The 27,971-nt window shown below is 41.1% G+C and overlaps 1 protein-coding gene across 9 annotated transcripts in view; it reads left to right on the top strand.

The window, feature by feature from the left end:
• Positions 1-27,971, top strand: part of CLPB (ClpB family mitochondrial disaggregase) — a 203,164-nt gene that overhangs the window by 41,730 nt on the left and 133,463 nt on the right. For all 9 annotated transcript variants that reach the window (XM_007491041.3, XM_056795035.1, XM_007491042.3 and 6 more), the window contains one exon: positions 27,708-27,811. In XM_007491041.3, coding sequence (XP_007491103.1) covers positions 27,708-27,811 — 104 coding nt within the window. The remainder of the gene's footprint in view (positions 1-27,707; positions 27,812-27,971) is intronic.

Raw genomic sequence — 27,971 nt, forward strand, 5'->3', positions numbered from 1 at the left:
GAATAGAATTATATGGCAGTTACCAAGAGACATTTTGTGGAATTGACAGAGCACTGGTCTTAGAGTCCAAAAACCTAGATTTGAGTCCTGGCTCTAACATGTTTTAGCTCTCCGTCCTTGGACAAATCATTAGTCTCTGAGCCTCAATTTCTTTAAATGTTAAGTAAGCATAATGATACTTTTACTACTACACAGAAATGTTGCCAGTCAGTTAGTAAACATTTTTTAAGCACCTACCATGTGCCAGTCTCTGTACCAAGCACTAGGGATACAAAGAAATGGAAACAAAATTATTTGCTCAAGGAGCTCACAGTCCAAGAGATTGATACAACATATAAACAAATGCTTACAGACAAACTATAAGCAGGATAACTAGGAAATTATCAAAGATGCTAGAATTAAGAGGGATTAGGAAAGGCTTCTAAGGAAAGGTGGGATTTTTAGCTAGAATTTAGAGGAAGCTGGGAGACAAAGATGAGGAGAGAGAGCATTCCAGGTATGGAGAACAACCAGAGGAAATGCCCAGAGCTAAAGATGGAGTGTCTTGTGAGTGGAACAGCAAGGAGGTTAGCATGTTGTCCTCCCCATCAATGTAAACTCTTTGAGGGTAGGAACATCATTTTTATTTATATATCTCCAGCACTTAATAAGTGCTTTAGTCTAAGTTGTTCAGTACAAAATACTTGGGAAAGTAGAGGTTGTTGGGAACAGGAAAAGCTACACACAAAATATGGGACTTAGGTTCCATCTTAAAGAAGGAAATGTAATGAGGCAGATAATGCGAGTACATTCCTCACATAGGGACAGCCCTTGCAGATCCTCCAAGATGGAGTATTGTGTGTAAGAAACAGAAAGAACGCCAGTGTGGCTGGCTGGCATGCAGAAGGGGCAGTAATGTCCAGTGAAGCAAAGAGGATAGGTTGGGTCCAGGTTGGGTGGGGCTTTACAAGCCAAACAAAGGAGTTGGTATTTTTGACCTAGAGAAAATAGGGAGCTACTGGAGTTGACTGAGTAGAAGAATCACAGGGTCAGCTCTGCACTGAAAATTGCCTTGGGCAGTAGTGGGTAGGATGGACTGGAGTAGGGAGAGACTTAAGGCAGAGAGACCAGTTCAGAAGCTGTTACAGTAATCTACATGGGATAGTCATGGTGCCTTCTGAGTAAGAATAGTGGTGTCTTCAACAAGAACAGGGAAATAGGAAAGAGAGGGAGAGTTTACAGAGAAAAATAATGAGTTCCTTTGGATATGTGAGCTACTACTGTAATAATTAGGGGCAGCTAGGTGTCTCAGTGGATAGAGTACCGGGCCTGAAGTCAGGAAAACTCCTCTTCCTGAGTTAAAATTTTACCTCAGGGGACAGAGCCAAGATGGCAGCTTAGTAACAGTGAAAGCTGGAACTGCTTCAAGAATCCTCTCAAACCAAACTAAAACAATGCCTCAAAATGACAGGTGTCAGCAAACCAACAACAAGGTGGTGGAGTTAGGAAGCTTTCCTGTGGAAAATAACTTCAAAGGTAGGTAGAGAGAGTAGATTTTCACAGGATAAAGAGGGAACTGGAAATAAAACTTCAGATAGAGGAGTGAGAGCCAACCACCCCTCAATCTAATGCACCAGCTCTCAAGCTTAAGCATAAGCCAACTTTGGGATCCTGGGACCCTGCCTAAGCCAACAGCAGAGCACACTTTAACCCAAGTCCCAAGCTCTGGCACCAGCCCAAAGTGAGGCTCCAAATTCTGTAGCTTTTATCCTTGGCCCTTTCAAATCTAAGGTGAAGCCCCAGGGAATAGATCACAGTGCCCAGTCCTACAAGCCATCAGCAGCTTTCAGAATTCCCAGGCCATAGGCAAAAAAAAAAAAGCTGGGGAAATGAGCAAGCAGCAAAAGAAATACCTATTTCTTTGGAGACAAAGAGCAAATTTGGTCTCAAACACTAGCTGTGTGATCCTGGGCAAGTCACTTAATCCTTTTGGCCTCCATTTCTTCAGCTAGAAAATGAGCTGGAAAAGGAAATGACAAATTATTCTAATTTCTTTGCCAAGAAAACCCCAAATAGGGTAGAGAAGAGTTGGACATGGCTGAAACATCTGGGCAACAACTTTGTCATCATAATTACCCCAGTTATCTGATTTGGTCCTCAGAAGAAATTTATGGAGGAATTAGGGCAGGGATTATTTACATTTTAAAGATTAGGAAAAAAGAAGCTCAGAGAGGAGAAAAGACTCAAGTTAACGAAGGAGCTAAAATTGGAACCCAGTTCTCCCAGCTCCTATCAGCGTAGTGTTCTTGCTCCCTCACCACACCCCTTCATTTTCCCCCAGCTGCTCTGCTTGCTTTCACTTTCACCACCAACACCACTGTGGCAAAGCATCCTCCCAACCCTATGCCTTTTATGAATTGTCTTCCCCATCAGATTGTAAGTTCCTTGAGGGGCAAAACTTTTTTGTATTCCCCAGCACTTAACACAGTGCCTATTATATAGTAAACACTTAATGAATGTTGATCATATTGTATCATATCCCTCCCTGAAAGCAGCCTCCTGCTGAATCCTGAATACTAATAGTCATAGTTAGGACCTGGCATAGTTCCCTTTGCTAAAATTAATTTGTTCATCATCCATTCATTATGCTCCTATGTTAAGTTCTATGCTAAGCCTTGGGAGAGTTATAAATAATGACATCTCCTTGTTGCTTAACCACTCATTCAATCAAACAATAATCACTTGCTGCATGCAGAGCCCTGGACTTGGTACTCTGGAGGAGTCGAACTTCAAATGAAACAGCACTTGCTCTCAGAGATCTCAGAGTTGGACTAGGAGAGAAATAAGACATAATCAACGATTTTAATGTACAGTATTAAATTTTGGGTGCAAAACAAAGGGTTTTGTGGGTTTGGGGAAGGGGGGTTAGGAAGCAGTAGTTCCTATCACCAGTGCTTTGGCAAGGCTATTTGAAATTCCCCCGAAGAATCCCCTCCCTTCTTCCCTTCCTCCCGGGCTGAGGACCAAATGGCGGCCCATTTCATCAGCCTCTGAAGGGCCCAGTTCCCGGCATTGTCCTCCCTGCCTGGCCAGAATCCCCAGAGAAGCTAGCCTAATGAATTGATAACATGCACTTGCCAATCCCTTCCCGGATGTAGTACCTGGAGCTTGTTAATATGAATCACAGAAACTGCCATTGGCTGAGGATCTAATTCTCTCTTAGACCATTCATGTAATTTTAGTGCTTGTCTCTTCCTCCCCCTCCTCTCACTGATAAGCCATTACATCTTTAATCACAAATACAAAAAAGTCCTAGTCAAACAGAGCAGAGCTGCTTTTCTGCCCTTGGAGGGCCCAGACTTCCTCGGACCTGTCATTCCACGCAAGGCAACATTCTTCAAGTGTCCTTGGTTCTCAGGGCTGCTGTAGCTGGCCCTGTGTTGCAGATGCAGTGTCAGTACCACAAACTGACTCTATAGGTCACTTCAAAGTCAGTGGCCTCTACTGGGCTGGGGGAGGGAAGTAGTATGGACAAGTTTTCCTGGTTCTTTGCAGAAGCCTTTAGAGAGAAATCAACCAAGTCTTGACTTGGCCAAACCCTACCTAAATAAAGCTAGGAATCCAGGCCAGTCCTGTGGCATTTTATTTCTTATGTGAGGCCAGATGACGTGGAAGGAAAAGTTAGGCTAGAAGATTCGAGTTTGAATTAATTCCAGGTCACTTTCCATCCATGACTAAAGTGGCACAATGAAGAGAGCCCTGGGCTCAAAGACAGGAAGACCTGAGGCTTCAGACACTTAGCTTTGTGACCCCCTAGGCAAGTCACTTAACTCTGCCTCACTTTCCTGAACTGTAAAATGGGGATAATAGCCCCTACATCCTAGGATTGTTGTGAAGATCAAATGATAATATTTTTAAATAGTGCTTAGCACAGTGCCTTGCACATAGTAGATGCTTAATAACTATTCAGTTCCCCTTCTCAGAGATTCAATTTCCTTATCTGTAAAAATGGAGATGATAATGCTCAGCCTGCTGCCCTTGTAAAGATGTTCATAGCATTAAATGAAGAAAGTCTATGAAAGTACTCAAACTGCATAGGACTAGATCAGTGGAAATTAAGAGAATCCAGAGCTGGGAATCACCTTTGAGATCCACTAGTCCAGGGCTTCTTCTGTATGCTATGACCCAGCCTGGTGAAACCTGTGGACCCCTACTCAGAATAATTACTATAAATTTATAAATATATAAAAGAAAATACATGGGATTCCAAAGGAAACCAATTGTACTGAATTTTTTTTAAACAAGTTTATGATTCCTGTAATAAGGCTTAGTCTAATCCAATCACCTTATCTTCTTTCTTTTTTTCTCAATAAATAAGTTTTTTTTTTCTTTCTCACCTCTTCTCTCCCTTACCCCTCCTTAAGAACAATAAGAACAACCCCCTTGGGACAAACATGCATTGTCAGACAAAACATTGCACATATCCAAAAATGCAGTCTTGAGCCTAGGCATTAGCCTCTCCATCAGGAAGTACAACTCCTTATTTTTAATATTGCTTTTTTCTTTTCTTCTTGTCTACCTGGCCAAAGCCCAGAAAACTCAACTTTTGACTCTTGTGACCCTCAGGACAATTTATGGGTGACACTGGGCTGGTCAGGAGAAGCTGGGCCTAAGCAAGGGCTCTGCCAGATGCAGAGGAGGGGCAGGCAGGCAGGCAAGGGGGATTGAGGGGGTGGAGAGGTCAGTCAATAAGTGTGTCCTAAATGCCATCACATAGAGTCTAGATTCTGAGAGGTCAAAGATAAGGAGCAGGGCCAAACTCCAATTCTGAATCAGAGTCTGTGTATTCTATTTGAGTTTTTGTTTTGAGTTAATTCTGCCTATTGACTGTGGAAAGGCCTGTACCTATTGGCTGCAGCCAGAAGGAAATCAGAAGTTTGAAAATGAGTTCTGTCATTGTTTGAAGTAGGAATAGAGGTCTAAGATTAAGTCACATTAGTGGCCCTGGGTGACTCCGGAGAATTATAGCTTCCAGAACTGAACATCTTTAAATATTAAGGCTAGAAAGGTCCTTAAAGACTGTTAGTGATAGAATTTATCTCCAGGTATCTCGACCCTTCCTTCCCCTCCCCACATTATAGAAGACATCATCTGGCAAGCAGATATGTTTATGTAGACTTTGTCTTTGGTGTTTCCATTTTTCAGTTCATTCTCTGGAGAGAAGAACATTCACAAATTATTCTTCCAATATTAACTCTGTAGTTGTATATAAATAATGTTCTCTTGGTTCTGTTTATTTCATTTTTCATTATCATGTAGTTCTTTCCAAAATTTTTTCCCTCAGTTTTAAAAATTTAATCTACTCATCATTTTTGATAGAGTAGTTTCTATCACAATTATATACCACAGTTTGCCCAGCAATGGTATTGCAGAGTCTAAGGGTATACATAGTTTATAACTTTCTGGGTATCATTCTAAATTGCTCTCCAAAATGGTTGGATCAGTTCACAATTCCATTAACAGTGAATTAGGGTCTAATTTTTCTACTTCCCCTCCAACATTTGTCATTGTACCTTTTTGTCATTTTAGCCAGTCTGATGGATATGAGATGATATCTCAGAATTGTTTTGGTTTGCATTTTTCTAATCATTAGTGATTTAGATCATTTTTTATATACCTTTATATGACTTTGATTTCTTCATTTGCCCATTTGTCAGTTGGGGGATGGCTCCTATTAAAAATTTAGCAGTTTTCTATATATTTTAGGACACCATGTACTCTGAACTGCTTCCATTTTACAGAAGAAGGGGCTCAGAGAGGTGAAAAGGAGCCTGGCATGTCACAAAGCAAATAAGTTGTAAAGCCCAGATCTTACATTCAAGTCCAGACTTATTTCTCTTATTTCCCTAAACAGAGAAGGACATGTATCCTTATCTCATAGCATCAGTTATGCTACACCTATAGAGGACCATTTGGCAATTGGGGGCTGAAAAGTGAAGATTTCTTATGTAACAGGGGCAATATGATGACTATCTTCATCTATTTAAAAAGTTGTTCTATAAAAAGACTAGACTTGTTCACCTTGACCCCAGAGATAGGAGAGATAGACAGAAGTTGCAGAAGCAGTATGAGATTCAGCTTCCTGAAAACAAACTTTGTTCTCAGGATCACTTTGTACTCTTAAAAGTGATTGAAAAAAAAAAGTGATTGAGCAAGGGGTAGCAAAGTGGCTCTCTCTTCCACAATAATCAGGCCTAGAGACAGATTTGGCCTCAGATACTTCATTGCTGTGTGACCCTGGGCAAGTCACTTAACCCTAATTGCCTATTCCTTACTACTCTTCTTTCTTAAAACCTACTTAGTGTTGATTCTAAGACACATGGTAAGGATTTTTTTAAGTGATTGAGGAGCAAGCCATTTACCCCACACACAAGAGCTTCTGTTTATTTGGAATACATGTCAATATTTACTGTAGTAGTAGTAGTCTCTCGGTGACCGAGAATGACAATTGTCTTTGTGCATTTTCATCTACGGTGTACCCTCATATGGCTTTGAAGTCCAAAGACTGAGGCGCAAAGTTTGTGGCACATGGGGCATGGAACGCCAGTTGTTATGGGAGGTGAGGTTGTGGCCTGGTGTTCACGCGCAGCAGCAAGACGTCGACGTCGCTCATCTTCAAAGGTGGTGGCGGCATGGTTAATGTGGGTTCGCCAGCTGCTTCTGTCAGAGGCAGCGAGTTCTAGTTGCTTTGGTGTCATGCCAGCCCACTTCAAGTTGGACTTTAGCTGATCCTTGAATCTTTTCTTTGGTCGACCTTGTTTCCTGAGTCCAGCTGACAGTTCACCATAGAATACCTGTCTTGGTATTCGCTGTGGGTCCATGCGGATGACGTGTCCAGACCATCGTAGCTGGGTTTTGAGGACCATTACTTCGATGCTGATGGAGTTGGCTCTGTCGAGGACTTCCTGATTGGTGATTCGGTCCTGCCATCGGATCCTCATGATTGACCGGAGAGAGCGTTGATGGAATTGCTCCAACTGCTTCATATGCTTCCGGTACAGTGTCCATGTCTCGCAACCTTACAGGAGCGAGCTGAGGACCACTGCGTTATACACTTTGAGCTTCGTCGCAGTGCTTACACCACTGTGTAGGAGGACTTTGCAGTGCAGCCGCCCGAGTGCCTGGCTGGCCTTTTGGATCCTGGCATTAATCTCGTGGTCTAGGGCCTTTTGGATCCTGGCATTAATCTCGTGGTCTAGGGACCCATCAATGGCGATGGTGCTGCCCAGGTACTTGAAAGTGTTGACTTTAGAAAGCTGCGGCAGTCGATTGTAATGCACGGCTGGTTCGTTGGCCTCCCTGGTGCAGGTTGGAACAGCACCTCTGTTTTGCTGAGGCTGATAGTCAGGCCATTTGTGTTGTGGTAGAGAACCTGTCCACAATGGTTTGAAGATGATTTTCTTAGTGGGCCATGAGAGCACAGTCATCTGCAAAGAGAGCTTCCAGGATGAGTCTCTCTGTTGTCTTTGTTTTTGCAGTCAGGCGGCAAAGGTCCAATAGTGAGCCATCCAGTCGGTATTTGATGTAGACGCCCAGGTCTAGATCCATCACAGCATGTCGTAATACTTGGGTGAAGGATAGGTTGAATAGCACCGGAGCAAGGACATAGCCTTGTTTCACGCCATTGGAGATGTTGAAGCAATCGGAAGTCTCTCCACCAGATAGGACTTCCCCTGTCATGTCGACATGAAAGAGCTGGATCAGTTTGACGAATTTTGCTGGGCAACCAAGCTTGCTATGGATCACCCACAATGCGTCCCTGTTCACTGTGTCGAACGCCTTTGTCAGGTCTATGAAGACAATGTAGAGACTCAGGTTCTGCTCAAGGCATTTTTTCTGCATTTGCCTCACCGTGAAGACCATGCCGATGGTGCTGCGATCTGGTCAGAAGCCACATTGTGATTCAGGCAGGTTCTGCTCTGAAACAGATGACAGGAGTCTGTTGAGTATAACACGGGCGAGGATCTTTCCAGCAGTGGAGAGTAGTGAGATGCCTCTGTAGTTGTCACGGGCTGCTCGTGTGCCTTTGTTCTTGTATAGGGCTACAATGGAGGCATCTATGAGTTCTGGGGGCATGTCTTCCTCTTCCCATATGCTGGTCAGCACTATGTGGAATGCCTGGAGCGCCTTTCCAGTTAAGGCCTTGTACACCTCGGTTGGGATCCCGTCTTTACCGGGTGCCTTGCATGCACTCATTTGTTTAATGGCTTTTTGGACTTCCTCTATTGAAGGAGGAACGTCAAGTTGTTCAGTGGTGCGGTTTTGGGGGATCTGGTCAAGGGTGCTTTGGTCGACTGAAGAAGGTCGGTTGAGAAGCTGACTGAAGTGTTCTTTCCACCTGTTGCTGATGCCTTTTTTATCTTTTATGAGAGTGTCACCATCAGAGAATAGCAAGGGAGTGGTGGTGGGTTTAATGGCCCATAGACAGTCTTGAGGGCACTGAAGAATTGTTTGTAGTTTTTTGTATCAGCAAAGCGCTGGATTTCTTCTGCCTTTTTTTCCCACCATCGGTCTTGCATTTTCCTGATCTCACACTGCACCATGGCTTAGAGAGACTTGAATCTATTCTTTTTAGGAGCAGAGTTTGGGTTATTTTGCCACTCCATAAAGGCTTTGTTCTTTTTGCTCAATAGGTCTTCAATAGCAGTGTTGTTCTCGTCGAACCAGTCCTGGTAGTTGCGTTGTTTGGGGCCTAGGACTGCCTTTGATGTTAATATTTACTGTATTAGAAATTAAAACATTGTAATAGTATTATGACTAGAGTTTTGACATCAAGTGCCCACTTTGAATAGGGTCTTAGGGATCCCCCAGAGGTCTCTAGACTACACTTTGAAGCTAGAGTCAGATGGAAGCAACATGATATAGTAGAAAAAAAACCATTGGCTTGAAAGTCAAGAGACCTGGGAGTGAGTTCAAAATCTACCACTGAATAGCTATGTGAACTTGGGGGAAGTCAGCAACCACAACAATCCATTTATTAAACTCTTGCTTCCTGCATTCCCAGCACCATACTAAGCACATAGGATATCGAGAGAAAATAAAAAGACGGTCCCTTCCCTGTAAGGAGTTCCCATTCTAATGGTGAAAAAAACATGAAGAGAAGCTGAAAGGGGGAAAAGAAAGAGTTACCTACAAGAGGGGCCATAATGGAAGAGAAGGCAGTGGCAGAGTCAGGAGCAGGAGAAGAATGAAGCACTGAGCATGACTGGTCTAGAGGTCCTTCCAGGAGGAAAAGACAAATCTGAAGAAGGGACCCTTTTATTCCACTTGTTTTCTTATTCTAAAATTAGTAGAGTATTCTTAATTGAGAGTTCCTTCTAGCTTAAAATCTCATATGGAATCCCATGGAAGTAGAGCCTCAAGATTAAAAAGAAAAGCCCTGTGAAGCCATAGCCTCTCTCCAGGGGATGTGTCTTAGCTGCTGAACTTCTTAGACTAAGTCCTCTGCCTGCCTTATACCTTTCCTAATCTTTGATTTCCTACCATGGTCCTGGTACTGCCTGAGGTTGGATTGTTGGATTTTTTTTCATAGTAACTGTTTTGTAGTCACATATACAGCCTGACTTATATATCCCCTTTTAAAAAAAAATTTATTGCTCTTTTTTGCATCATTTTTTCTTTAATTTCCAAATGTGTCTTCTCTTCTCCCCTACCATTTCCCATAACAAAGAATAAGGAAGAAAGAGTAAAAAATCTATTCATCAAAACTAATAACACAATATTTGTTCCTACTGGCATAGTCAGTATTTGGTACCCATAGTCTCCCATCTAAACAAAGAAGGGTAAGAGAGCTTTTTCTTTCTCAGCTCTTCTCTGGATCAGAGCTTGGTCATGATCATTTCAAAGGCAATCAGTTGGCATTTATTAAATAGCTCAGTTTTTTGTTTTTCATTCCATTTACGTTGTTGAAAAAGTCTGTTTTCCTAGTTTTTCCTTCTTCACCTTGCATCATCAGTTCATGTCTTCCTGTATTCCTTTATATTCTTAATTGCTTGTGATACAGTAATACACTATTACTTTGATTTGTTTATTCCCTTAATCAATGGGAATCTACTTCTCCAGTTCTTTACTAAACAAAAAATAACTCTTTGTAGTGATTTAGTGTTGTTGGAAAGTCTATTTAAAGTCACTTGGGCGGGGTTAACTTTTTCACCTTTTTTTTCCTTCTAGTTTTTCTTTTTTCACAATGTCGGAGGGGAGATTTGAACCTAGAGCCCCTGCTCTGTTTGGGGTCCAAGTCATGCCCTTTATCTTTAGCTCTGCACAGCTCCACTCCAGTATTTGTACATTATATCATTGTTGAATTCTAGTTTATTAGACTTAGTACATTTATAATCATTAGACATTTGCATGCATTTCCCAAGAAGTTGTAACTTATTTGTAGCCAAACAACTAGTAAAACCTAAAAGTCCCAAATATCCTTGACAATTTTATCCACATGGCTACTTCCTCTTGTCTAATAATCCTGAGTTAGAGTAAACAGAAGCAAAATGAGAGTACCATGCCCCCTTGCCTCCCCCTTACCCCACATAGGGGAGGGAGAAATCGCTCCCATTGGACTGCTGGGCAGAGGGGCAGTTGATATGAAAAAATGTTATCAGGTACAGTGGAGAGGAGGAGGGGGAGCTGCTCCACCCCAAGTCCATCTTCCTTTCTAGTAACAAACTGGGTGGAGTTGGGGAGCCACATGCCTACAGAGAGTGCTCTTGGTGCCCCCTTTGGCACCCATGCCATAGGTTCACCATCACTGGTCTAAGTGATCTCTAATGCCCTTCTAACTGGCATATCATGACATTATTCATCCTCCTCTGTCTTGCCATGGCAGTGGAAACCAAATGATTATTATTAATAGTTCAATATCTTGTATTTATCTGGAACTGTATAATTTTTCTGAGTACTATCACAATCCTCATATCATTAATCCTCACAGTATTATTAGCTGGGTTACTTTGGGCATTGAACATTAAACGTCCCTAGGCCTCAGTTTTCTCATCCATTGTGCTAAATGTTCTCTGATACTTCTTCCATCTTCAACAAACTATGATTATATGAACCACTCTGTAAGAAGTATTCTGTACTCTGTTAGAAGCCATGTTCTGACCTGCCACATTTCCCACAAATCTAACCAAACCATAGGACTTTGTTCCGTGCCAGATTTCTTTCTCTCTCTGTCCTCTGATGTTTAGCAAGATTGAGAGTCTAGGGCATGCTCCATACACTATACCAAATATCCAAGATCAAGCAATTTTGAAGTCTCACCGAGTTTACATAAGGGAATGAATGACTAGGTATCATACCTGAAGACAGTATGGGTTTCTAACAGACTTGAATCAAGGCCTGAATTATCTCTAATCTTTACTTTATCCTTCTTATCTCTTTGCCTTTGTCCTAACTGTCCCCTCTCTTGGAATGCCCTCCCTCTTTACCTTTGCTTCTTAAAATCCTTTGATTTCTTCAAAATGTTTTTCAACTATCCTTTTCTACACAAAGCCTTATAATCTTAGCAGTTTGGTGTCTTTCTCTTCCCTTTTCCTCCTCCCCCCAAAACATTTATCTTCTATTTATTGTTTATGTATTTTTATTTATTCACGTACATGTTGTTTTCCTTTATTCCTACCAAAGTTGTATCAATCTTTGGATCTCATTGGGTCAGCATAACCTTAGTCCTTAGCAAAGGGCCTCTCGGCAGGTAGAGGTGATCCAGCTTCCCAGCCACATGGAGCCAGTTGCAAAAATGAACTAAGCATTGTGTGGATATTACAAGGAGATCGGTTTCAATTAAGGTAGATAATAAACTTCCTCATGGTTAGTGATGTTCAAAATTGGAATGGGTTACTTCAGAAGTAATGAGTTCCTTTGAATTTAGAGTTTTTAAGAAGATATTCCTACACCACGATGAATTCAAAATGGGTGAATGACTTAAACATAAAGAAGGAAACCATAAGTAAATTGGGTAAACACAGAATAGTATACATGTTAGACCTTTGGGAGGGGAAAGACTTTAAAACCAAGCAAGACATAGAAAGAATCACAAAATGTAAAATAAATAATTTCGACTACATCAAATTAAAAAGCTTTTGTACAAACAAAACCAATGTAACTAAAATCAGAAGGAAAACAACAAATTGGGAAAAAATCTTCATAGAAACCTCTGACAGGTTTAATTACTCAAATTTATAAAGAGCTAAATCAATTGTACAAAAAACCAAGCCATTCTCCAATTGATAAATGGGCAAGGGACATGGATAGGCAGTTTTCAGATAAAGAAATCAAAACTATTAACAAGCACATGAAGAAGTGTTCTAAATCTCTTATAATCAGAGAGATGCAAATCAAAACAACTCTGAGGTATCACCTCACACCTAGCAGATTGGCTAACATGATAGCAAAGGAAAGTAATGAATGCTGGAGGGGATGTGGAAAAGTAGGGACATTAATTCATTGCTGGTGGAGTTGTGAACTGATCCAACCATTCTGGAGGGCAATTTGGAACTATGCCCAAAGGGCGATAAAAGAATATCTACCCTTTGATCCACCCATAGCACTGCTGGGTCTGTACCCCAAAGAGATAATGGAGAAAAAGACTTGTACAAGAATATTCATAGCTGCGCTCTTTGTGGTGGCCAAAAATTGGAAAACAAGGGGATGCCCATCAGTTGGGGAATGGCTGAACAAATTGTGGTATCTGTTGGTGATGGAATACTATTGTGCTAAAAGGAATAATAAAGTGGAGGAATTCCATGGAGACTGGAAAGACCTCCAGGAAGTGATGCAGAGTGAGAGGAGCAGAACCAGGAGAACATTGTACACAGAAACTAATACACTGTGGTATAATCGAACGTAATGGACTTCTCCATTAATGGCGGTGTAATGTCCCTGAACAATCTGCAGGGATCTAGGAGAAAAAACACTATTCATAAGCAGAGGACAAACTGTGGGAGTAGAAACACCGAGGAAAAGCAACTGCCTGACTACAGTGGTTGAGGAGACATGACAGAGGAGAGACTCTAAACAAACACTCTAATGCAAATATTAACAACATGGCAATGGGTTCGAGTCAAGAACACGTGTGATACCCAGTGGAATCACGCGTCGGCTACGGGGGGTGGGGGGAGGAAAAGAAAATGATCTTTGTCTTTAACGAATAATGCATGGAAATGATCGAATAAAATATTATAAAATTTAAAAAAATCAAAACAAAAAAAAAGAAGATATTCAGTGATTTATTGGAGATATGGAGATGGAATCCATGATTGGAGGAGGGATTGGATGTCATTGCTTTTGACTCAAAATTTTGGAATTCCTGCACAATCACTGTAGTGTTAGGATACTTGGTTTCCTGCTGATTTTATGATATTTAAAATCAGAGCTGCTCTTTGGCCTTTAGCCAGACATCAAGAAACATTTACAATTGACTAGCACATGAAATCATAGAATTATAGATCAAGATCTGGAAGGGACTGAGAGCTCATCTATTCCAAACTACTCAATTTACAGAGGCAGGCACTGAAATCCATGGAGTTTAGATGAGTTTCCCAAGATCCCACATGTGATTTGATCTCCAATCTTTTGAATTTAGTTAATGCTCTTTGCCTTGCAAAGATTGATGCAAGGGGTTTTCGCACAATTACGCATGTCAAGCAACCCATATGTCTTATCTGAAAGTTGACCCCATATTGGCCAATCAGGTGACTTCTATATTCCTTTAATTGTTAACAGAAATGAGGGTGGAGTAGGATATCTCTTTTTCTGATTCCAGGGAATTGTACCTATTTGCTCTCCCTACCTTCCCAAGTTGGTGTATGGGGTGCTCAGGGAGGGGTAGTATCTCTGGTATGGAGGGCTTGTAGTGGCCTCCTAGGGCAGCTCTCCAGCCTCTGACCCTCACCTGACACCCAGCTCTCACTTGTGGCTCCCAGTAGCTGCTAGCATGCGGCAGCGGCCATACCCCAGGCAACGGCTTCGACAGGCCGGCCAAACCTTGTGAGGGTAGCCATTGGGTCGTCGACCCCTGGTGAACCAGGGCTTTGCTCACCCAGCATGTGAAGACTGCTTCGGCTGAACAGATGGAAGAAACCAACAAGAAGGTTCAACGGCTGAGAAGGAGACGCAGCAAAGCACTGTGGAGTGCTTAGGGCATGTTGGAGCACAAAGGACAACACGGCCATCCAATGCAGCTGAGGAAGTCTCTAGGTGTAACGACTTTTGGTGCCACTGGACCCAGGCTTCCAACGCCGAGAGTGTGGGACTGTCTCTGTGCATCGACTTTTCCACTTAAATCTCCTTCACGCACAAGTGTCTTTGTGCACACTCATCTATCATAGATGAAAATGCACAAAGACAATCGTCATCCTCGGTTACCGAGAGACTATGACTACTACTACCAAAGTTGTACAATGGAATGATAATGACTTCTTCATTGTATTTACGGTATCCATCAAAGAGTTCTGTGTTCGTTGAACCTGGTGAGAGGGGAAAGTGTTCTCTAAAATTTCATATTATAGTGAGAGAATTCTTCTCTAGGCTTTACTGGCCCAAGCAGTCATCTAGGCTATCCCTGTCACAAATAAGGCCCAGGCCCTCTCTTTGAACAATGTTATCTCTCACCATCGTAATTTTGTGTTCAAAGCAGGATACATTTACTGAAGCTGATTTAACTCCCTAGTGAATTGTGGCCAAGCACTGCCCTTTGAGTCACTGGCCAGGTCAATGAAGACTTGAATCCTGCAGATGAGTGGTCCCTGCCTCTAATCCAATTAAAACCTGATTAGCAAATTAAACCATGGCCCACAGAGGCTACCAACCCAGGGAAAATGCCTACAGTCCCAGAAACCTTCATGTTCCATCCTGAACACATAGCAGCCTCAATCTTGCCCAAGAGCTATTTGACATTTAGACATTGCTTAGTTTGAATAATTACACCTTTTTTAAGTGCCAGTCTCTGAAGATGACCAAAGAAAAACATCCTCTGTCCTGAAGTTTACATTCAATTCTCCTGGGGAAACAACTTACACATCAGTAACTAAATAGGAAATATGTACAAAGCAATTACAGGAAGAGGACACAGGTCTAATATGAAGGGCAATAATAATAATAATAATAATAATAATAATATGATGATGATGATGATGATGATGATGAAGGGCAACTTGTTAACAGTAGAATGGGGGGGGGGGCAACTAGGTGGTTCAATGGTTAGAGAGCCCAGGTCTAGAGACAGGAGGTCCTGGGTTCAAATGTGACTTCAGACACTTTCTAACTGTGTGATTCTGGACAAGTCTCTTAACCCCTATTCCCTAGCCCTTACCACTCTTTGCCTTGAAACCAATACACAGGATTGGTTCTAAGCTGGAAGTTAAGGGTTTAAAAAACACATTAGAGCAGACATTACAGAATTCACAGTGGAGGGGTAGGATAGAGTGGGATAAGACAGTCATAGATGAATATGAGGGAGTAGGGAGGGGCACCCTGCTAAGAAAACTTCTGCCTAGGGAATCCACTACTCAATATCATAAGGATTCAGAAAGGATTCATAAGGCAGAAAATTGTTACACTTATTGATTTGATTGTCAGTTCAGAGTAACAGATAGAAAAAGAAAAGTTCAATCAAAGAAGGGTAGATGGTGAGTCTTTAGTCCTACCTTGCCTCATAATCAAGGCAATAAATAGCTAGTGAAGCCTGTAAGCCTGACTAGTTGTAGGAGAGTTGAGACTTGTTTGATATATTTACTGCCTAATAAATTTGATCAGTTCTTCCCTGAGGCCTCTCCTACCCTCAGTAGGTTATGCTCCTCAAGGTGGTAGGACTTTGAATGTGGACTGGTGATTGTGGATAAGGACAATAATATTTCCATGTTGCCTCCTAATATATTTGACCAAGAGGAACACAAATATGCATCATATCCTTCTCAACTTTATGAAGCAAGATATTGTTGACTTACCCTTTCCTCTCTGGGTTTTATGACACCACTCTGGTTCTCCTCCTCCTCAAGTGAATATGCCTTCTTAGTCTCCTTTGCTGGTTCATCTATATCATGCCCTCCATAGTTTAGGTGATCCTAAAGGCTTTGCCCTGGGTTCTCATCTTTCTTTTCTCTGTCTACATTCTCTCATTCAGTGACCTCATCAGCTCCCATGGATTTAGCAAATTAAATCATCATCTCTATGCAGATGACTCACAGATCTAGAGATCTACTCTCCTGTGTACCAGTCTCACATCTCTAACTTCCTACTAGATATTTCAAAATGATTTTCTGGTAATTATCTCAAACTTGGCATGTCCCAAACTGAACTTGTTATCTTTTTAATTTGATCAGGTTTCATTCAGCTCAATAAGAGGTAGAGAGTATTCATCTTCAGGATTCAGTCTTCACTGACCTAAGGCCACCCCTCTTCTGAACTTCCTATTTTAATTAGTCAATCTATGCCAAGCACTGTATTAAGTGCTAAAGATAGAAAAAAGAGGCAAAGGATAGTTCCTGCCCACAAGGATCCCAGAATCTTACAGGGGAGACAAAAATCCTCTTTTTGGCATTTAAAGCCCTTCCTAATCTAGCCTCTTCCTTTCTCCTTCATGTAATGTAAGATCCAGTGTTATGATTAAATTCTCTGGAGATTATATATTAATTCATAATTATTAGTAAAAGTTAGAGATAAAATCACATGATAACCTGATCACTCAAAAGTCATTCCACTTCCACTCACAAGACTCTTCAGCCCAAAAAAAAAGACCAAGCACCTCCTCTATTCCCCTTTTTCATAAGGCTAATGACATCACTCCTGAGTCTCTCTGGTTAGACAGACTTGACCTCAGTTTGAGTCAGAGTCCAGATTTCTGAACAGCAGGAGTCATACAGGACCTTGGGTCAGCCTCTTCTTTTGTGCTAAGTAAGTACTCTCATACCTAGGTACTATGTGCTGGGTGCTATGATAAGTTCTGGGGATATGAAGAAAATTAAAAACACAATCCCTGCCTTCATAGTGGTCACATTTTAATGGGACAAACAACATGCAAACAATGATATCAGAGCCAGGGAGCCATGAGACCTCTGTGTCCACCCCATAATCCCTGATCAAAATGAGTTTTCAAACTAATAAGGGACTAAAATTTATATTAAATTCACACAACTGGCCTCCTTAATGTTCACATACAACACTCCATCTCTATTCCATACCTCTTCACTGTCTGTTCCTTATGCCTGAAATACTCTCCCTCATCATATCTATCTCCTGTTTTCCTTCTCTTCCTTCAAAACTCATCTTAAAATCCACTTTCTGAAGATGCCTTTCCCATCATCTTCTACTGCTAGTGCAATCCTTCTGAGAAGATTTTCTCTTTCTAATATATATGTGTATATATAGTGGTTATTACATATGTGTATGTGTGTGTGTGTGTATAATTGTTTGCATGTTGTTTGTCCCATTAGAATGTGACCACCATAAGGGCAGGGACCATGTCTTTCATTTTCTTCATATCCCCAGAACTTATAACAGTACCTAGCACATAGTGAGCACTTAATGAACAGGTGCTGATTGGTGCAGCTAGGTAGGTAATACAGTGGATAGAAGTCTATCCACTGTATAATACAAGCCTAGAGTGGGGAGGACATGGATTCAGATCTGGTCTCAGATACTTCCTAGCTGTGTGACTATGTATGACTATCTCCCTAGCTCTTGCCCTTTTATCTTAAGAGGTATTAGTAAGACAAAATAAGCATTTAAAAAAATTAACAGATCATTTCTGTCTCTTCTCTTTCTCCTTTCCAATCCATTTCTTCATACTACTGTTTAAATAATCGCTAGCTGAAAAATCTATTTGTGACTCCTTTGTTCAGAAACCTTCAATGGTTTTCCATTGCTAAGTTTAGACTCCTTTATCTGGCATTTAGACTATACCACAAATCTTTCCAAATTTATATCATTCACCTCTACCCTGTATTCCAACTAACTAGACTACTGTCTTTCCTACCATCTTCCATCATAACATACATAGCACATTCCATCTCTTTTCTCATATATATTTTTTTAAACCCCTTACCTTCCATCTTAGAATCAGTAGAGTATTGGTTCCAAGGTAGAAGAGTGGCAAGGGCTAGGCAATGGGGGTCAAGTGACTTGTCCAGGGTCACACAGCTGGGAAGTGTCTGAGGCCAGATTTGAACCCAGGACCTCCTATCTCTAGGCCTGGCTCGCAATCCACTGAGCTACCCAGCTGCCCCCTCTTTTCTCATATATTTTTAAATGTCTAAAATGCCCTTTTCCCCCTTTGCCTACTGATTTGCTTCCCAGCCTTTGAAGCTCATCTCAAATATTACCTTTTCCCCAAAGCATTCCTTTGTCTCCTTAATTGATAATGAGTCTCCTTTCTCCTTGATTTCAAATAGCACTTTATTTTACATCTCTCTGATGCATTTATCAGTATTTGTTGGCTTTTCTGGGTAGGTGGTAAGGAACCAGGAAGGGTTTGTTATAGACTAGTAGGGGCAGACACTTAGTCACCATCATTAGAAGTTGGATACCCATAGTTATTCTGCTTCTATAACTTTATCAGTTCCAGCTATTTCTGCTGTGCTTTAAGTGCTTGAGGATGTGACATGAACCCCCAGAGAATATAACAGTCTTCTCTGAGGTTACATGATGAGTCATTTGCCTGGACAAAACCCCTAGGGTCTAGCTCATAGGTCCTCTTTCCTAGTTTTCTGTTTTCGAAGGTGAATTGCATATTTCTTGTGATTGGGTTAGCACTCATAATGATGAACCAAATCACTTTTCCTTCCCCAACATGCTGGGTCATTCTCTGCCCTCTGGAGCCAAGGAGACTGCACTTGGTTGCTTGGACACATCCTGCTGCCTGCAAATTGGACAGAGACAATCAATACCTCTGAACCCAGAAACGTCTGGAAGAAGAAACCAGTGCCATGAGCTGCCCAGAGGGACAGCCTGACATGAGACTCTGAGGCGCAATTGAAGGGTGATTGGATGGAACAGCTAAATATTGACCAAATTATTGTCCTTTTGAGTTTAGACCAGCACATCCTTTTCACTTGGATTTTAAATCAGCCTGATCTGGAAAGGGTAAGATTGGCTGTGAATGCATAAGTTTCCTGTTTTGTGAAGCTATTAGGAACCAAGGCAGGGCTTAACAGCTACCTAGATTTCAGAGAAAACATTGATGTTATCTTTGTGGACTAAGTGGAGATGCAGGCTTGGGTGATAGTATAATTAGGTGGACTCAAAATGGTTAAAGGATGAGATCCATTAATAGGTCTGTGTCAACTTAGAGGAAAGTCTAATGGAGTTCCCCAAAAGAGTGTCTTTGGGCCTGTGTTGTTCAGCATTTTTATCAATGGACTTGAGTATTAGGCAGTAAACAGGAAGTGATCAAATATACAAAGGACACTACGGTAAAAGAAATAGCTAACAACCTGGTCCAGATCAAGAAAAAAGGCTTAAAACTGTGGATCTAATGTTGAATAAGATGAAAGGGAATAGAAATAATTATAAAGCCCTATACTTGGGGTCCAGAAGTCAACTTCACTATGTTATGATTAAAATTTAGGGGAAACTGAGGCAAGGTAGAAATTAGTTTCTCTGCAAGTAGTATTATATTTTTAGAGTTTTATTTAAGATTAAGAACTTAAGAAAATACAAGTAAGAAAAGCATGTGTCTAGGTGGGCCAAGAGGCCCATTCAACCTCACCTACATCATGAAAAACCCATCTGCTTGCAAGCAGAAAAGGAAAGCATGTCAGTAGGCTTTTACAACCAGTTAAATAGAAATTTTGATCCCACCTGGGTGAGGATCTCAGTGAGATTACAAAGCATTCTGGGAGCCACAGCAAGGACTTCTGGGAAAGTCTCCATTTTTACAACTGGATAAGAAGGAAAAGAGGTGCAGTTAAGTGAAAGTTTATGTGAAAAGGAGCTCAAGATATTAGTAGATTGTAAACTCACAGAATCTACGACTTTGAAGGGAGCATGTCAACTATCTAGTTCATCATCCCTGAATGAGAATCCATTCTTCACCAGTTCTTAACAGCATACCCCAGCATGGTGGATTGAAAACAAGACATTCAATGAGAGGTATCCATTCCCTCCCAAGGGAGCCCATTCTGTTACTGGCTATCTCCAACAGTTTACAAAGTTTTGTCTTGTATCCAATCTAAATCATCTTCTCTGCAACCTTTAGTAACTTAGCAATCAGTCACTTCTATCACATCTTTTCAATGTAGTGCCTGGTTGTCTGACTGGTAGCCTGCCAAGAATCAGTAGGGTAGCAAGGCAGCCCAAAAAGCTAATATTATCTTGTGCTTCTTTGAGGGGCATGAAGGGTGTCCAAAGGGAAGCAGAGGAGAGTCCATTGTCATTGTCATTTGTTCTGGCCAAATAACATCCAGAGTTGTGTTGAATTCTAGATGTCATTTTTTTTGGAAGATTATTGATTCGCTCACTAGATCATATGCAGAGAAGAGGGCTTGGCGCAAAGAGGGGCATAACATGAAGGCACTGGTAGTGTCTAAACTGAAGAAGTGAAGACTTATAAGCAACACAATGAAGAGTTTTTCCTGTATTTAAATGGTTGTGTGGGAAAATTATGGTCCAGAGACTTAAGAAAAGTCTGAGATCAGCAGAACCAGAATATGAATCTTGAGCCTCTAGCCCCAAATCTAGCACAGTTTTCATTGTACTACAAACTACATCCCTAGGAAAGCCACATGGTATTGTGGGAAGAAAGTGGCTTCAGAGTCAGAGCGTCAGATATCATCACTGTCACTTAATAGCTTTCTAATCTTTGATAAATCACTTAAACTGACTTGAGGGGAAGAGACCAAATGCTATCTGAATTCTGTAAAGATTAAAATTTAGGGGAGACTGAGGCAGGTAGACATTAGTTTCTCTCTGCAAGGAGTATTATATTTTTAGAGGTTTATTAGAGATTAAGGATTAAAGAAAATACAGGATAAGAAAAAACATGTGCCTAGGCCAGAGGCCTAGACAAGATAACCTCACATCATGGAAGAGACACGTCTGCTCCAAAAAGGAAGTCCAAAAAGCCCCAAAAGCCTTTGTAATCAGGTTAAATCCCTTCTCGATCTCGGCCCAGGTGAGATTACAAGGCATTCTGGGGAAGTGGAGCAAAGACTTGTGGGGATTGAAGTCCTGGATTCCAATCCATTTTTACAATTCCCATATATGTTTGACATTCTATGATTCTAAAGGTCCTATGGGAATCAGAACAAGTACACGTTTTCCAGATTACTGAAGGCTATCCCTTTAAGCACCAAAATTTTCTTAAATTTTGATTATATTAGGTACAAACCTTTCTAAAGGATATTCTACACTGCCTTAGAGGATATGGGGTATTGGTTTTGGCTTATCCAAGGGTTTTATAAATGAGCCCCCATCTGATAACAAATGTTTAGAGAGGCCAGGTAATGCAATAACTATAATTATGGCTGAGGAATCTTGAGGGCTTGGGTTCACATTCAACTATTTGGCCAAAGGCAAAATCTCTTAACCTCTGTGAGGCTTGTGCAGGTCTCTAAGGTTTATCTACTAAGATGTAGGTAGAATTGGTGGTGAGGATTTCCAAATAAAAGACAGGGCTTTGACATATGATGATCTAATTGCATATTATATCACCTTAGCTGATTATATATAGTACTTTTCTAAAGTCAGGCCATTTTTTTTCCATATTATATATGGGGGTTTGGGAATGCACAGTAGAATCTGAAAGCTGAAACACATTCCAACACATTCCTACAAAAGGATTCCATTACATTATACCTAACAAATCATTATTCAGCCTCTGCTTGAAGCTACAGAGAATATACCTCCCAGACCAGGCCCTTGAGATAGCTGATTGTTAGAAGGTTTTTCTTGAAGGCTACTCCTAAGTCTTCTCAAGGTTGACCATCACTAGTTCCTTCAGCCAATTCTCAAGGCCTCTCACTGACCTGTGTAATAAATAATAATAAGGGACTATATTGATTGTTAATTGATAACTAAAGATCAGGCAGTTATCTTTTCTTTTGTCTACCCTCCCTTCCTCCCATTTCCTCCCTCTCTTCAGCCTCCCCTCCCTCCCCTCCCCCCTTCTTATTCTGATTTTCTAAATCAACTCAGGGGTGAGTTTATGATGTTTCAAATGAAATACTCTTTCTCTTCTTTATCTTAAGTAAGGGGTTTATTTGGGGAAGACAGGAAAGGATAAAGAATGGAGGAAAGAGGGTTGGGGATTTCCCTAATACTACAGTGAGTCTTAGATTGGAGAATGTTGGAATATAGTTCAATTGAGAGAAATGGTTGATCAGTCTGGAAGTTCAGTCACTATCATCAACAGAGCAAGTCAGAGAGATATCTGGAATTTTGTCCTTCTTTCTTCTGCCTTCAAAAGTCACCAGAGACCATCACTCCTTTCTGTTTCCAAGGTTAAAATACATAACCCTTCAGTTGGTCTGTTCCTTTCCTTCCAACTGCTCCTCCTGGTAACATTCCAAATAGAACCCTCTTGTTTGACTGGCAGGTCACCAGTCAGTCACTGCTTTTGCCTCTTTGTATGCTTCCCAATTCCTCTCTTCCACACCTGCTTGCTCTCTCCTGGACACTCTCCAGCTTATCAATGTCCTTTCTAGACGTGAACACAAAAATCAAGATCATGGTCTGAGCATACTATAGAGAGACTGTCAGCTCCTTATTCCTGGAAGCTCTACCTTTCTTAATGTACCCCTAAATCACATTAGCTATCTTGGCTACCACAGAAAACTGATAACTTATAGTGAACTTTAATCCACTATTTAGATCTTCAGAACTGTTTCAGGAAAACTGATGTCTTAACTGTGCCTTCCCTATCTAGTATTTGTGAAGTCATTTAACTTTCTTTATTCTACTTCATCTTCTACATTAATAAAATTCCATGTTATAACCTGCCTACCAGCCAGCTCATCTCCTCTGTCCTAGCATCCACTAGCCCAGATCCCATCTTAAAGACCCAAGAGAACCATAAGAAGACCTCTACCCTCCAAAATAAAAACTTTCCTCCTTTTCTTCCTGCCTGAATGCTGACAAGTTCTCCCTGCCCTTTGAGGAAGAATCTGAAAGACCTTGGCTCTGCTGCAATCCTCAGGCCTTCTTACCCCCATTCCAATAGTGTTAGGTTAAACCTCTCTTTTAATCTAACCAACCCTTGCTAGAAGGACATGGCCACCCAGGCTGCTTAGATGGTAGTTATAATCTATTATACTACTGGTAAAATGGAAGACCACTAGGCCTTACCGTCTGCTGTGCCACTAAAACTTTCCAGACCTCTAGGCATTGCCATCTGACCTGCCAGGATACTCAAAATTCCCTGGGCCTTCTCCTTTCTTCCAAGTATATTTACATTACCCATAATCATATAAAAATAGTTTCATAAAGACTTTTCAGAACTTTAATTGATATAATGATAAACCATGAGTCCAAAAGCTTTAAGATGAAACACCAACTAGAAAATACAAGTTGTGACACACTTCTGGTCATGGCCTATGTGGGAATTTGTTTCACTAGACTATGCGCATTGTTCTTTTTCTTTAGTCTTCTTGGTGGGGAGTGGAAGAGAAAACAAATGCTTAAATAAGTTTATAAGAAAATTTTAATCTATGTCATTAGAAAGCAAAAAAAATCCTATAACAATTGCATTCCTTGGTCCCTTAAACTTTTTCTTTTTTTCTTAGCAAATTTTTTTTGTTTCTTAATTATTTTAATAAAACTTTTCAGTTAAGAAAACATATTTTCTCTCCCTCCTACCCCTCACTGGGAAAAAGAAAAAACCTTTGAAGTAAATTTACATAATAAAACAAAATACATTTCCATGTCTGTACTCTTACTAAGAAAGAGTTATCTGAACCATCCATCCTTGGGGGAAAAAGATCTGCCAATTAAGGGAAACCTAAATAATTTCCCTGGACCCTTTACAACAATCTCAGGACAAAAATCTCAAAGCCCAGGCAATTGCCCAAAGACTGAATGAAGGACTAAAGGTGGATTAACTGGGATTGTCTAAAAGTAATCCATCCTCTCAAGTTAAGTCTTCCTGAAGGCTGGATCCAAGAAACCCAAGACCAGAGAGCACTTCCCTTCCCAAGGCTTAAGTTGTTGTTAAGTCACTTTTCAGTTGTGTTTGACTTTTTGTGACCCCATTTGGCATTTTCATGGCAAAGACAGTTTGTCATTTCCTTCTCCAGATCATTTTAAAGATGAGGAAACTGAGGCAAGCAGGATTAAGTGAGTTGCCCAGGGTCACACAGCTAGTGTCTTGAGGCTAGATTTGAGCTCAGGAAGATGAGTCTTCCTGTCTCATTCTATCCACTGTGCCACTAAGCTGCCCATATACCTAGGGGATTAACATCAACTAATCACAGACACAGTTTCTAGAGAGAGAGGGGATTCCCAACCTTAATAACTTAATAATATGATGATGAAACTTCAGTTTTAGATGTCTATATCAGTGTTCAACAATGCCAGCTTTCTGAGAGTGATAAGAGAGAACAAAATCCAGCCAAATGTGATGGCTCCAATTTTTGGGCTTCCTCAGTAAAATGAGTACCTTGATCATAGGCAACAATGAGGAGGAGCTTATAAGGAAGAAAAATGTATTCTGAAACAGCTTTGCTGTCTGCCCCAGTGGCAGACTTGACTAGCTAGCATTGCAATGCCATGTCCTGAATACACTGAAGTTTATTGCTCTGAAATAAGAAGAGGACAGCTAATCAACTTTCAAGTCAGAAGCAAGTCAAGTATCATATGGGATCATAGCATGCTGTTCCTTCAAAGTTGGACACCTCATCCTTAGTAAATGGAATCATCTGGTTCTTTTGCCCAACACCATATAGCATCAGGACAGATGAGTGATAGACCAAGTTCATATTCTCTGCCATTCTCATTTCCTTATAATTGAGTTCAGTAGGGAGCATATGATATGTTAAATGGGCTCTAATATCTCTCACAAAAAGTTATATGTGGTAGGTGGCACCACATATAGCAGAATTCTTCCACTGATTGAGAGAGAGAGAGAGAGAGAGAGAGAGAGAGAGAGAGAGAGAGAGAGAGAGAGAGAGAGAGAGAGAGAGAGAGAGAGAAATTGTAAAATTGTAATAGTCCAGCCTATTCAGATTCATGACTACTGTCCAGGAATTATCCCTTCTCATATGCCAACCAGGTAGCTTTCAGCTCATCCCATTGGGAAGTCATGCCAGGACCCTATCCCTCTAAAAATTCCCTATTATTGAGTTCATGGCCACCAAGGCCCAGATGTGCATGCTTCTCACCCTGGGCAGAGCCGTCAGTGAACCAAACAAAACTGTTTTTCACAAGCCAAGTCCACTTGAGTGGAGGCCCAAGGATCTAGCAGAATAGACAAAGTTTTGTGGGTAGAAGTTAAGGTCTCAGCCTTCAGCAAAGCCACAAACTATTAATGAAGGACACTAACACAGCAGTTTTGAATATCCTATTTTCATCTAACAATACAAGACCTTAAGTGTCTTGTTAGAGGTTCTATCATGCATCACTCAACTCTAAATGAAGAGAGAATGGTAATCAGTAGCAACTAGGCCTTGCTTAACAGACAAGTAACTTTTTCTTTTTTTTTCTTTCTTTTTTATTTTAAACCCTTACCTTCCATCTTAGAATCAATACTCTGTATTGGTTCTAAGGCAGAAGAGCAGTAAGGAATAGGCAATGGGGGTAAGTGACTTCCCCAGGGTCACACAGCTAGGTTGCTAGGCTTGCTCTCAATCCCCTGAGCCACCTAGATGCCCCTTCCCCCAAGTACCTGTTTTTCAAAAGTGGCATAAGATGCATCAGTCCAGCCCAAGTGACATTGCATCATCAATATAATGATGGACAACAGTGTTCTCAATAGCTGAGATACCATACTAAAGAATTCAGAAAGAGAATTCAGATAACGGGGTGGGAAAATGGTAACTCTATACTGAATTCCCTCTCTAGTGAAAGCCTACTATTCTTGCTCATCCTAACCACAGGGAATAGAGAAAAAAAGTATTGTCAAGATTGATTACACCATGCCACTCACCTGGTGCCTAGACTTCCAGTTCACCACATTGACAAGGTCAGGAATGGCCATCACAACTGTTAGAGCAATTTTATGATCCACTCTAAGCCTCCAGGTACTATCCATCTTCTTCCCTAGCCACACAGGGTTATTTATAAGAGGAACTTCTATAGTGAAATATTCCAAACTCTTTTCATCTCCATCACTAAACAGGAGCTATCTTTTATGACCCACCCTTCTCCCACACATGCACCTGAGATTATTTAATATTAATGGCATGGGATGGTTTGGGCAACTCTAATATTTTCCATTGGCCCTACCCACAATGCACAGTGACTTGGTATAGAAGTTACCTGTATATGGTAAACAGTTCTACAAGTACTGACATATGAGTGTTTATAATATGCATTCCTGCATGCTGTCATCCTGATAAGTCATCACACTTATGGCCCAGGCTTCTAACTACACCCATCTCAGCAGTCCCTCTGTGGTCTTCTTTCAAACCACCAGTGGAAACTGGAGTATGCCCACAGATCCATTGAAGGTCCTTGATATAAAAGGAACCCAGCTTTCTGTTGCTGCTAGTCACTGGCTATCTAATTTAGCCTATGAAATCTAATGCCAAATTTGTTTCTACCTTCACAACATCTCTCATCTACACTGGACCATGACAGCCCTATCTCTGATTTGCATCTCCTCTCTCTCTTGGAATATAGCCACAGTTTACATGTCTCTGCTGCACACCAATGCATCCTCCTCCATTCAGTTACCAAGATGACTTTTCTAAAGGCTAGGTCCTGGCTGTGTCACTCTCCTGCTCAAGGGCTCATTGTTTTCTCTAAGATCAAATATTAAGTTCTCTGGCATTTAAAGCCCTTCATAATCTGACACCTTACCACCTTTACCTCACTCCCCTTGAAGTATTCACTTTTTGATAATTGAGTTCAGTAAGCAGGTGTATGATATGATATGTTAAATGGGCTGTAAATCTCTCACAAACAGTTATATGTGGTGGGTGGCTTCTTTGAACCCAAGATTCTATCTCCTCCCTCCATATCTTTGCACTGATGGTCTCCTGTGCCTGGAATGCTTTGCTTCTTTACCCCCACCTCATATTTTTCCTGACTTCCTTCAAAACTTTGCTCAGATTCCACCTTGTACAAGAGGCCTTTCCTATTACTCTCAGCTATAAATGTTCAGATTATCTTCTTTTATGTACATTTTTACATATTATGTCTCTCTTTGAGAACGTACGTTCTCTGAAGGCAGATAGCATTTTTTTTGCCTTTCTTGGTATCCCCTGCACCTAGCAGAGTGCAATTAGTTTATGGGCAGTATAATGTAGTGGAAAAAAAATATTGAGAATGGAATAAGGAAACCTGAGTTCTGATCTTGATTCTGAAATCATGCCATGGAGCAAGTTTACTTTCCCTTCTATTATCCCTTCAATAAATGAGATGTTAGCTCACAACTTATTGAGACAATGCTAAGTATGATTTAATGTCTGTAGAGTGTCTTCTCTGACAACCTATACCCAGGCAAATTTGAAGCATTGCTTTAGGAGAGTTCTATGTGTTTCTAGTCCCCTCACCACTCCTTGTATACTTCTGTTCCATCTCAGTGTCGTGCAAGTCCTGCTGGCTGCAGGGGCTGATCCCAACCTAGGAGATGAATTCAGCAGTGTCTACAAGACTGCAAAGGAGCAGGGTGTCCACTCCCTGGAAGGTAAGAGAGTCCCGCTGAGGAAACAGCTTTTCAGTAATGGTTGCCTCTCTCTCTGTTGGGAATATGAGATGGGCTGCTCACATCATAACATAAGGCCTCAAAGAGGTTGCCCAGGGCCAGACAGCTAATAAATAAAGGCCAGTGCCAGAAATCAAATCCA

Source organism: Monodelphis domestica, chromosome 4, assembly GCF_027887165.1.
Source record: "Monodelphis domestica isolate mMonDom1 chromosome 4, mMonDom1.pri, whole genome shotgun sequence".
Lineage (NCBI taxonomy): Eukaryota > Metazoa > Chordata > Mammalia > Didelphimorphia > Didelphidae > Monodelphis > Monodelphis domestica.